The sequence below is a fragment of the Vulpes vulpes genome, chromosome 10, assembly GCF_048418805.1.
Source record: "Vulpes vulpes isolate BD-2025 chromosome 10, VulVul3, whole genome shotgun sequence".
NCBI lineage: Eukaryota > Metazoa > Chordata > Mammalia > Carnivora > Canidae > Vulpes > Vulpes vulpes.
In genome coordinates, this window is record NC_132789.1 from 57,181,402 (window position 1) to 57,194,528 (window position 13,127).

Sequence of the window (13,127 nt, forward strand, 5' to 3'; positions counted from 1 at the left end):
TCTCAGTAAATCAGGCAGCCCAGGTGGCTCAGCGATTTAGCACCTGCCTTCAGCTCAGGGTCTGATCCTGGAGACCCGGGATCAAGTCCCACGTCAGGCTCCATGCACAGAGCTTGCTTCTCTCTCTCTCTCTCTCTCTGTCTCTCATGAATAAATAAATCTTAAAAAAAAAAAAAAAAACACTCAGTAGTAAATCTGTTACTGCCTTAGCTATCCATCTAGCTAGTTTTCCCCAAATAAACCTAATTCAGACAGACTATTTTGTATTACCTCTTGGCATCCCTTTCACCAGGCATAGTAATTTGTATCAAGGCTACATTCAAAAAAAGTTTAATAATATTTTAGAAACTAGTGCATTTTATTATTTTTAAAAACACTACCAACTCATACTGACATATTGCTTCATATTTTCAAAGAAATTTCTGGTTTCTCTAGATCATACTGTCTCTATCAAGTAGAATGAATAATCTTACCTATATATTTTTTTATTGAAGCAGAATGTCTGCCTCAATATTCTACAAAGAAAAACTGAGATTCTGAGAAAGTATAACACCCACATTACTGAGTAGCCTACAGCTTTTTTTCAATGTATTTTATTGCCTCTCCTGCCTTCTAATTATTTTTTTGGAGAGAAGACTTAATACAGCTAGTTATATCAACAACAAGAATACTAGCTTTTATTTATTGGCTATTTATAAAGTCTGTGGCTTTGTAATAGGCACTTTACAGATATATGATCTCAAAACTCAAAACAATTGTGGAAGGTAGATACTACTATTATCTTTATATAATAGATGAGGAAACTGAAAACCTGGAGAATTTAATTAATTACCCAGATCATACAACCAAGCAACAGAGCTTAGACTAACATGTAGCTGAAGGTCTACAAAGCCCATGTTCTTACCCACTTCTAGACCTAAATAGTAACTAGCTTAGACTGTGCAGTTCAAAGGTGATATTTTATAAATAAGTAACTCAAAAGTAGATCTCAAGATTAGTTTCAAATATAGAATATTTCAGTAGTTCAACTGGAATTACTGGTATTATTCTAAAATAAGTTACAATATTTCACAAAATAAAACTAATGAACAAGAAAAAGAAAACTGTTCTCATTGCTTTTTAAATATCTTGCTCCAATCTCTATATCAACAGGATTTGGAATAAAAAAGGGAATAAAACTTTATTAATATAGCACAGGTATTCTGGTATAGAATTTAATACTATTGGGGTGCCTGGGTAGCTCAGTTGGTTAAGTGTCTGCCTTGGCTCAAGGTCATGATCCTGGAGTCGGGGATCAAGCCTGCATTGGAGTGGGGTTGGGGGTGGGTCCCTGCTCAGCGGGGAGTCTGCTTCTCCATCTCCCTCTGCTCCTCCCTACTCCTGCTTGTGATCTCTCTCAAAAGGTGACAGCAAATTTTAAGCAATTCTATTCAGAAAGACGGGCACAGGGTCAACACATTAGTGGCAAAGTACTGAGACACCCCTTAAGCTGTGAAGTCTTAGAGAAGATAATTAACCTCCAGTTCAGAGCCCTTCTCTCTTTCTATAAAAGTGAGAATAAACAAATATCTACCTTTAGTGGCTGTTGTGAGGGCAGTCTGACAAAGTATACACTTAGAGAATAGCAATTGTTGTTATCACAGGCATTTTCTTTATTATCAATAAGAAATTAAAACTATTTCAGGTAAAAGAGTTAAGAAAATCTATTAACTTTAAATAAGACATTTAAGGCAAAGTAAACATGTTCTAAGACAAAGCTTTAATTTTAATTTTTTGCTGAAATCATAGTGAAAATAAAATAACCTACCATCAGTTTTCCTTTTATAATCGTTGTGACAATAACCTTCTTAAGCCAAATTACTTCTATGCCCATTTTGTTTTCTATTAACAAGTTATTTTAAAGTTTAACTTTTTTTGACCCTTTAAGAAACTTAAACAAGTTTGAGCCAGAAATTCAGAAAAGGCTGGAATAAGTTAACACAAACAAAATTGCATTTTGCTATCAGTCGTTAGACTACTCCTACATTTGAGTCTAAATGAAGACTTTTACGAAGTTAAAATTTACAAACAACTCAATATAATTCCATAGCAATATGAAACATAGAAAAGTTGGCTTCTGCGTTCCCAAAGAATTTACCACCCCAAGGGTTGGGACCAAGTTAATACAAGTAAGCAGAGGGGGAAGACAGGAAGGAACTATCAGAAAACTGGGTTCTGTTTCAACAAGTTTGAATTTATCTGTTTTTTTCATATCAGGAGAAGCGATAAATAATTATTTTTAAATTCTTTTTAAGGTTTGTTTTAAATACATTTTTTTGAATAAAATGAATGAAGTGTTTGAGTAAAATCAAACACTTCACAGCTGTAGATGTATTTACACTGTATTTGAACCACTTACCGAAGTTTGATCGGGTTCTCCATCTGCCAAACCTGCATCCATAGTGAAAGAAGGTAAGTTTATGCTTCTCTTTCCATTAATGTTCAGCCATCCTGTAAATTTGGAAATCCTAGAAGAAAAAAAAAAATCATACGTATTAGGACTAGTATAAAACTGTGATAAATGGAAAATAAAGCAGTAAGCCTATTGGGAGGGAGAAATCATCCTAGGCTGAGGTTATTGGGAAATCCAATAATGGAGAAAACAAATTTTGACATGTGCTTTAAAGAATGCTTTCAGGTTCAGAGAAAAACGAAAGAGAAGAAAAAATATATCTATATACCAAGTGAAGAATAGCAAGAACAAGTTACAGATATGATGAGACTGTTCAAAATTTAAAAAGATGTTTAAATCTATTTACAATTAAGGAAATAAAATGTTCTTTTTTTCATGATCACATTGGCAAAAACTAAAAAGTGTGCTAATATTGCTAACACTGGCAAGAATGAAGGAAAACAGCCATTCTCATATACTTTTGTGAGAGGAATATAGATCGTAACAATTTTTGGAAGGGCAATTTAAAATATGTACACTTTAATCCAGTAATTGCAAGGCTAATAATTATGCCACGTGTTTATACAAATGCACAAAGATAAATAAACATATTCAACAAAGTAAAGATATAAAAAAAACTGGAACAACCTTAATGTCAATCATTAGGAGTATAGTATCTTAGGAGTATAGTATCTTATACTATAGACATACAATGGAATATTGTGCAGCAATTTCTAAAACTTAGGTAGGTTTTTACATACTCATTACGTATTTTCTTTATATATAAACTAGAAAGAAGGCCACATTAGGTGAAAAAGGCAAATTACAGAACACTATATATAAAATACTCTGTGTTTGTTTCCCCATTTTTACAAAGAATATGTATCACTTCTATAGCTCTTTTTATTTCTAAAAGTCTTAGAAGTATGTCTTTATTACAAATGTTTTTCTTCTGAATTCTAACAAAATCTCCAATCTGAATTCATATAATAAGTTTATATATTCAAAAGTCTCTAATAACCTCTTTAATAACCCTTCCTTAAACGCGCCAACAAAACCAAAATCAGTAAGACAGCAGAATTGTGATCATTTCTTGAAGTTCCAAAAACATTTTCTTGTTTTACCAAGTATAAAAGGCTGCACTGAAGTATAAATGCTGATATTAATACTTTTTAATTGGGCTTTGGAGGGCTGTTATTTGGTTTCTTTGATATAACCAATACACAACTAGCCTAAGCTAAGTGGACTTTCAATTTATAAACCTCAGGTATACTTCTTCACTATATATATTACAATGCATTGTAATTTTTTGTTCTCATGATCTACTCTTCAGGGACAAAGACTGCATTCTACTCATTTATCTACCCAGTGCTAGTTCATGGTACATATTTAGTAAACATTTGTTGCAATGAATTGTCACTGCAATTGCCTATATGAATAAATAATAATCCAAAACAGATACAAAAATTATTTATGTCTGAGATGCACACTAAAATTCATATTTGAATATTGACAGATATTATCCTAGAAATTGACAATACTAAAAATAAAACACCCATAGGAAGCTTCAACTCCAAAAGTATTTTACCAATTTTTTTCATCCTATCTATTCCACTTTAAGGGTTCATTTCCTATGCTATATTGAATAAAAGGTCAAGCGCAAGCATCCTTGCCTTGTTCCTGACCGTAGGGAGAAAGTTTTCAGCTGTTCATCACTGAATATGATGTTAGCTGTGGACTTCGCATATATGGCTTTTGTTATACTGAGGCACATTCCCTCTCTATCTACATTGTTGAGATGAAAGGATGTTGAACTTTGTCAAATGCCTTTTCTGCATCTATGGAAATTTTTTTATACTGTAGTTTATTAATATGGCATACCACAATGACTAATTTGTGGATGCTGAACCATCCTTGCAGTGCTGGAATAAACCCACTTGATCATAGTGTATGATCCTTTTGATGCATTGTTTAATTCAGTTTTGCTAAAAAATTTTTCAGGATTTTTACATCTATGTCCCTCAGGGATACTGGCCTGTAATTTTCTTTTCTTGTGGTTACCTAGTTTGGTAACAGGGTAATGCTGGCCTTGCAAAAGGAATTGAGAAGAGTTTTCTCCTCTGTTATGTTTTGGAAGAGTTTGGGAAGGACTGATATTAATTCTTCTTTAAATGTTTGGTAGAATATAAAAGAGAAGCCATATAATCTTGGACTCTTGCTTGTAGGAAGTTTTTACTGCTTATTCGATCTCTTTACTAATAATTGATCTGTTCGGATTTTCTATTCATCATGATTTAGTCTGGATAGCTTATATATTTCTAGGAATTTGTCCATTTCTTCTAGATTGTCCAATTCGTTGGCATATGATTATAATTGTTCGTGGTAGTCTCTTATGATCCTTTGTATTTCTGTGGTATCAGTTGTAGTATCTCCTTTTTCATTTCTGATTTTGAGTCCTTTTTCTCTTTAGCAAGTTTAGGTAAAGGTTTGCCAATTTTGTTTATCTTTCCAAAGAACCAGCTCTTAGTTTCATTGATCTTTTCTACTGTCTTTTTAGTCTCCATTTCATTATTTCTGCTCTAATCTTTGCTATTTCCTTCCTTCTACTAACTTTGGGGTTAGTTTGTTCTTTTTATATTACCTCAAGGTGTAAAGTTAGGTTGTTTGAGACTTTTCTTGTTTCTTGAGATAGGCATTTATCACTATGAACTTCTCTCTTAGGATGGCTTTTGATGTATCCCACAAATTTTGATAGATTTCCATTTTTGTCTTGAGGTATTTTTTTTCTCTTTTGATTTCTTGACTCATACAGTTGCTCAGTAGCATGTTATCTAATCTCCACAAATTTGTAAATTTTCCAGTTTTCCTCGTGTAATTCTAGTTTCTAACCACTGTAGTAAAAGTAATGCTTAATATGATTTCAATACTCTTAAGACTTGTTTTGTAGCTTAACATATATGATCTACTCTGGAGAATGTTCCATGTGTCCTTGAGAAGACTGTACATTCTGTTGGTTTGGGATGTAATGTTCTGATTATGTCTATTAATTCCATCTGGTCTGACACATTATTTAAGAGTGGTGTTTTCCTGTTGCTTTTCTGTCTGGACCATCTATCCATGATATCAGGGTATTAATGTCCCTTATTATTATTGTATCACTGTCTTCTTCAGGTCTTGTTAATACTTGCTTTATATACGTAAATGCTCTGATGTTGGTGTATAAATATTTACAAATGTTACATCCTCCTGTTGGATTGATATCATTATCATTATATGATGCCCATCTTTGTCTTATTACAGTTTTTGTTTTAAAGTCTATTTTGTTTGACATAAGTATAGCTACTCCAGCTTTCGCTTAGTTTCCATTTGTATGAAATATCTTTCCATCCCTCCCCTTTCAAACTTTGTGTGTCCTAACATCTCAAGTGGGGCTCTTTTGGCAGCATACAGATGGGTCTTGTTTTTCGTTTTTGTTGTTATTTAAATCAGATTTAAAATAGTAATTTTTAAAAATAATGATTGATAAGTATGTGCTTATTGCCATTTCGTTCATTGCTTTCTGGCTATTTTCATAATTCCTCTCCATTCCTCTCTTCTTCTCTTACTCTCCTCATTTGTGGTTTGGTGACGTTCTTCAATGGTATGATTATATTCCTTTCTCTTCATCTTTTGTGCATTTACTATAGGTTTTTATTTTGTGGTTGTCATGAGGCTTACATATAACAACTGCTAACTATAGCAGTCTATTTTAAGTTGATAACTTAAGTTTGATCCCACAGTAAAGCTTATTATTTTTACTCTGCCCCGCACCTCCACTCTCTCATATTTAAAAATTTAAAACTATGAGACTGGATGAGAGTTCCTGGGTTATTTGTGCAGACAGAAAAAAGGACCAAGTTCAGATCCCTGGGGTACTTCAATATTAGAGGATCAATATTTATAGAATGAATGAGTCTCAATTATTGCTTTTCAATTTGCAAAATTACCCCATTTAATTACTGATGTGGAGAACAAAGGCAAAAGAAAAATACTAAACTTCCTTATAAATTACAGCTTATAGACAAGTCCTTGAGACAGGCAGAATGACCTTCCTCAAGAAGCTTAGGGGCTTCAATGTTAACATCTTACCAGAGGCAAAAGGCAACCTTAGCTTGACATTAGCCTAGGTTAATGTTCAGAATCCTATAAAAAAATCCCTTTGAAAACTTCCTTTATCTTTATGATCTGCCCTCCACCCCCACCCCAAGATATAGTTAACAATCCTCTAAACATGGCCCACTGATATCATCTGAAGGGTCTCATGAGGAAGGTTTTACTAACCAGTAGTAAATGGCCTTTTCCTAACAAACGGCTAGCCTCTCAAGGTCCTGGAAACCTTGCTTCCAAATTTCTTAAACTTACACTATCCCTAACCCTCTTCCAACTTGAAAGTTTATAATCAGCCATTCCTCACAACCCCAGTGCAGCAGCTCTTTCTGCCAAAGGACCTATCTCCATGCTTTAATAAAATCACCTTTTTGCACCAAAAGTATCTCAAGAACTCAACTGGCCATCAGCTCCAGACCTAACATTCCAAAACTACATCAATTTAAACATCTTTTGATTTTCACTTCTGAAAAATGGGGGAAATTACTGTGCTTATACCTTAAGCCTCTAATCAATCACCCTCTCCCTCTAGGATTTTTTTGTTATATATGTTTAGTTGTAGTCTTTAGCTTCAAGAAAATATCAAAAACTTGTTTCTTGACCTATTAGCAATGTCTCACTCAGCTTCCTATTATCAAAGGTAAGGAATTTAGGGCATTATCCTTAATTTTCTTTCTTTTCTGCTTCCTGCTACCTCTATTAAATTAGTCATGTTATGATTTGACTTTTTTACTGTATCTTCTTTGCCTTTTGTATGTTAATTCAGTCTTTACAAAATGTAATTGATGCGAAATGTTGGGGTTCAAGAGCGAACTGGTCACGGAAGAATTCTTGAGATGTCTTAGGTACAAAAAGGGTGGTTTTACTAAAGCACAGGGATAGGATCCGTGGGCAGGAAGAGCTGCTGCACTAGGGTTGTGAGGAGTGGCTGATTATATACTTGGGAATTGAGGGAGGTAAGGAAAAAGGGAGGTGTCCAAAAGGGCTGTGATTTTGCTAAAGAAGACACTCAGGATACTGGAGGCTCAGCAATTATCAAGCTAAGGCTGTTTTTCCCTCTAGCAGAGCATTAACATTAAGATAGTTGGATGTTTCCTGGAGGAATGTCACACACATCCCACCCAGGAGTGGGATGGAGGGGAGGCTGTGAGGTGTCAGCTTGTGCTTTGTCCTCAACTTGCCTTCTGCTCCCTCATCAAAATGATAATCTACGAATTAAAAAGTTTATTTCTGGGGCACCTGGGTGGCTCAGTTAGTTAAGCATTTGCCTTCAGCTCAAGGTCATAATCTCAGGGTCCTGGGATGGAGCCCTACATTGGGCTCCATGCTCAGGGGGAGTCAGCTTCTCCCTCTCCCTCTGCCACTCTCTGTGCTTATGCTCTCTCTCTCTCTCTCTCTCTCTGAGAAGTAAGTAAATATCTTTTTTTTTTTAAGTTTATTTCTTCAGGTCAAAATGGTAATTAAACTTTCTTTTTTTAATTTTTATTTATTTATGATAGTCACAGAGAGAGAGAGAGAGAGAGAGAGGCAGAGACACAGGCAGAGGGAGAAGCAGGCTCCATGCACCGGGAGCCCGACGTGAGATTCGATCCCGGGTCTCCAGGATCACGCCCTGGGCCAAAGGCAGGCGCTAAACCGCTGCGCCACCCAGAGATCCCCAAAATGGTAATTAAATACAAACTTAATGACAGTTGGCCCTAGGGAGCAGGCTTGAGAAAAAAGGCACTTTTTCTGCCATTTTAAAAAGTTTTTAAACAGTTTGTTACTTCTCTGATCAAAAAAGTCTAATAAAATTTTTGTAAAAGAGTACACTGTGTCATAATCCTAAAGACTCCTTTCTCCACATTTCACTAAAGCTAGGCGGGCATCCAAATTTAAACATAGTTACAAGTCAAATGCAAAGTTTAAAGACGACTCTGTTCCCTCTTTTGTTCCTTTTGTTATCAGTACTCTAGTCATTGTTTGGGAAATCAGTGCCTCACTGTCTACATTAAAAGTTTCTAGAAAAAGTAATTTCTATAATAATTTTTCTCTATTTGGGGCATAAATTACTAATTCAGTCACAGAGAAAAGGAAGGAGCAACTACTAAGCAAGGCTAACATCTTTAACACGTCATTTAATCTTTCTTTTTTTTAAAAGATTTTGTATCTTTATTTGAGAGAGACAGAGCGAACACAAACAGAGGGAGCTGTAGGCAGAGGGAGAGAGAAGTAGACCCCCACTGAACAGGGAGCCTGGTGAAAGGCTCCATCCCAGGACCCTGGGATCCTTACCAGAGCCTAAGGCAGAAACTTAACCCATTGAACCCTCCAGGTGCCCCTATGAGGGTTTCTCAATAGTTATTGGTATACCAACTTCATAACTTTTGTCAGTACTACCAGCATCCAGTTAATTTTTTTTACCCATATTTGTTTTAAATTTAATTAAGCTTATCTAAAAAATCCATAAATTTACCGATTTGAGTCACAAGTTCCATTTTTTTCTAATACACATAATATATATAACTCTAAAAAGTTAAAATGCTCATCAATGTACCAGTTAAAGTCCTCTCACATCACCATACCAAAAATCGTAAGACCTTGACACAGACTTTTGATCTCTTTGTCCATTCTCAGGGCATTCACTTTCCCTGCCCAATGTAGCATGGTGAGACAAAAAGAATATTAGTAAACTTCCTTTCAAGTCCACATTTCTATTAAGAACTAGCTGTGGACCTGTAGACAAACTACTTTACTTCTATCTCTGGAACTCAGTTCCCTCATAAGGAAGATTGTGAAGTTAAAATGGCCATTACTTAGACTCCTGACAACTCTAATATTCTACAACATGACAGCCAGTGGTTTTAGCACTTGTCTAAATATTGCTGACATAATCACTGCTATGCAACTTACAAGACCTGCAACAAACCAATAAAACATAGTACAGGGGCAGCCTGGGTAGCTCAGCAGTTTAGCGCCACCATCAGTCCAGGGCATGATCCCAGAGATGCGGGATCAAGTCCCATGTCGGGCTCCCTGCATGGAGCCTGCTTCTCCCTCTGCCTGTGTCTCTGCCTCTGTGTGTGTGTGTCTCTATGAATAAGTAAATAAAAATCTTTAAAAAAATTTTTTAAATAGTACAGTTTTCTAAGTTTTTTTTTCAAATTTCGTGAAAGCCTTTTTAATCTACATTTTTAAAAAATCAGTTCAAGTGAGTATTCAAAGCAATATTTATACATCTTAAATATTTTATTACTACTGAAATACACCCACACACAATCACACCCCTCCAGCCTTTGAATGGAAAGGCATTTTCATTGAGCACAGATGTGCATATTATAGTTGAGGACCATTCTTACTTAAGCCACAGCTATGATACATCATGAGATCTCTAGTGTTAGTTCTATAAATGAAGTAAAACTTAAAAATAGATGTACAACTATCAATTTAGAGAATTCTCTCAAATGATTACCTTTCCCACCTTTTCTAGTTATCTAGTTATCTTAGCCATTCCAAGTCCCAAGGAAGCCATGTGCATAGGTCCAATAGATGCCTATTAGAAAGAGTGGGTTACAATACAGGAGCACTCTGAGCTTAGGAAATCCATAAATTTTTTAAAGATTTTATTTATTTATTCATGAGACAGAGAGAGAGAGAGCGAGAGAGAGAGAGGCAGAAACACAGGCAGAGGGAGAAGCAGGCTCCATGCAGGGAGCCCAATGTGGGACTCAATCCTGGGACTCCAGGATCATGCTCTGAACCCACAAAGGCAGACACTCACACACTGATCCACCCAGGCATTCCAGAAATCCATATTTTTTATGATGGGAGCAAATATGCCTGCCGTTTCCTTGGAAGGAAAACACTATCTCTGTCTATGAAGACTATACACTACAAAATCATCCTTGAAAAGATAGTCCAGAACAAAGCACAGTTAGTGCTTTACTTGCAAGATATGCAGAAACAGAAGACATCAATAGAGAATTGTCTTCTAAAGTTTGTTCATCACGGTCTACTTTACTATTATCCAATACAATACCCTGTTAACGTTTCACCTTGTATTATCTAGCCATCCATGAACAAAAAATAGCTTTAAGATAGAGACCTTGAATTCATTTAAAAAATTTCAGCTACGCAGGGGGAAAATGGAGAAAAACTACACAAAAAGGGAAGGAAAACAGTTTCATTTTGCCTGCATCATCTATTCCCCTAGGCCAGCATTGCTCAGTACCAAGAGGGAATTCCCTAGATAGAAAGAGTTCCTCTTGCCAGAAAAGGGAGAGCAAAGTCAACTATCAGCTTTCCCAGCCTTTCTAGGCACTGCACAAGGGACCTACTTTCATTTCACCCCAAGTAGAGACTGGCGAAGCTGAAACATATAGGCATGGCTAGGAACATGGAAGAAAAACAAGGGCTACCATTAGCAGCCATATAGTGGGAACAATGACAGTTCCCAGTAACCTGCTCTGCAGAGGGCACTGGAAACTTTATCCATTGATAAAAACAATAGCCAAGGCACCTGGATGGCTCGTCAGTTAGGCGTCCAGTTTTTTATGTCAGCTCAAGTCTGATCTCAGGGTCATGAGGTCAAGCCCCACACTGGGCTTTAAACTGGGTGTGGAGCCTATTTAAAAAAAATAAATAAAAGACAAGACCAAACCAGACCAAAGCCAGCTTCTCCCTCAGACATCTGCATATTTCACTAGCTTTTTGCCCAACAGGTATTTGAGTTCACAGACACCAGCTGCCTGAGTCTCCCACATATATTCCTTCCTCTCACCTGCCCCCTTGAGTCTGGGAATTACCCCAGCAGCCAGTCCAGGCATCTGTGGCTACTGAGTTCAAAATACCAGCCTAGAATCTCATAGCTGACCTCCACTGATATGCATATGCTCAGCTAAGCCCATCCAGTTGTGTACTTGCATGCCACTGGCCTGACGTCTGGTACCAGCTGTGTCTGATCGGGGAGAGCTTTGAGGAGCACCAGCCGGGAGGTGTGTGGGGCTGTTATCAACATTCGAACCAAGGGGGACAAGATTGCCGTGTGGACGAGGGAGGCAGAGAACCAGGAGGGCGTGCTGCACATTGGGCGGGTCTACAAGGAGCGCCTGGGCCTCTCTATGAAGATTGTCATTGGGTACCAGGCTCATGCAGACACGGCCACCAAGAGCAACTCCCTAGCCAAGAATAAGTTTGTGGTGTGATGAGACCTTGGCACCATTATCCATTCAGCTGCCCCTGAGCCTTTCCCTGCCCTGTGTATGTGGGGGGTGGGGGGTGGGGGGGTACTAGGCTACAATGGTGATGTAGGGCAGGGGGAGGGGTTAGAGAATGGGGTTCTCCCATGTATTGGAGTGAATATGGACATATTCCAGCTTCCCTTGTCACATGCATATACATGCACATTTTGGGAAAGACTGCAACCAAAGAGGAGAAGAAGAGCACACCAACAGCCAAGGCTATCATAGTTTCTTGTGGGTCCAGATCAGGCCCTATCTTCTGTCACTGGCCTGTACTACTAAATCACTTGCAGCTAGCCCCTTGAGCTGTGTACTTGCACATGCTGGCCCAACCCCATCACTGTCCTCCACTGCCATGCAACTCATAGCAAGGTACAGCAAGCACAACAGCGCACACCTACAGCCAAGGCCCTGCAGCTGTCTACATGCCCTCAGCCCCACCATTACATGTGTGTTTGCAACCACACCTGCCAGTAGCTGCACCTGTAACTGGTCTTTGCAGTGGAGTATGTGAACATCACAAGTTCCAGCCACTACCACCGCTTGCCCTGGACCCTAACTCCTGAACCTGGAGGTGCTGAAGACCTCAACAGTCCTCAAAGATGCTGCAGATCCTCCACAATGCTAGACAAAAAACACACATTTGTTGAAGCTGTGGACCTCAATGGCTTTAACCAATGAGCCACAATAGCCACTGAGGACCCAGTACTGCCACACACCCCTCCATTGGTACCCTGTACCACTAGACTCAGGGATACAACATACTCTAGCATGCCCCACCTGTAGATGAATGTCTTCCCTTACTGAAATCAGTCTATAAAGTCAAGAAGGGGTGACTGATTCTTCAAATGCACAGACACAAAGCTACAAGGCTCACAAAATATCAAGAAAACATAGCTCAAAGGAATATAGTAAACCTCCAAAATAACTAACTAACCCTAAAGAAATGGAGATCCAGAAATTGCCCAAAAAAGTATTCAAAGTAATCATTCTGAAGATGCTCAGAAAGCTACAAAAGAACACAGGAAAACAATTTAACAATACCAGAAAAATAATACAAGAAGATGAAAAGTTCAGCAAAGAGACAAAAAACAAAAGAACAAACAAATTTTGGAACTGAAGAATACGATAAGTAATCTGAAAAATTCAACAAGGAAAAGAAATGATCAGTGAGCTTGAAGACAGATATTTTGAAATTAACCAGTCAGAAAAATAAATAAATAAAAAGGCAAGCAGAAATCTATGGGTCTTGTAAGACAACACTAAGAGAAGCAAGGTATACATTATGGGAGTCCACAAAAGAGAAATAGGAGAGAATAGAGTAGAAAGTT

At 37.4% G+C, this 13,127-nt stretch overlaps 1 protein-coding gene across 9 annotated transcripts in view; it reads right to left on the minus strand.

The window, feature by feature from the left end:
• OSBPL8 (oxysterol binding protein like 8) overlaps positions 1–13,127 on the minus strand; it is a 145,995-nt gene that overhangs the window by 102,604 nt on the left and 30,264 nt on the right. For all 9 annotated transcript variants that reach the window (XM_072724426.1, XM_072724419.1, XM_072724425.1 and 6 more), the window contains exon 2: positions 2,399–2,507. Coding sequence is in view for 6 of the 9 variants with exons in the window: in XM_072724419.1 (XP_072580520.1) it covers positions 2,399–2,507 (109 nt within the window). In the remaining 3 variants the exon portion in view is untranslated. The remainder of the gene's footprint in view (positions 1–2,398; positions 2,508–13,127) is intronic.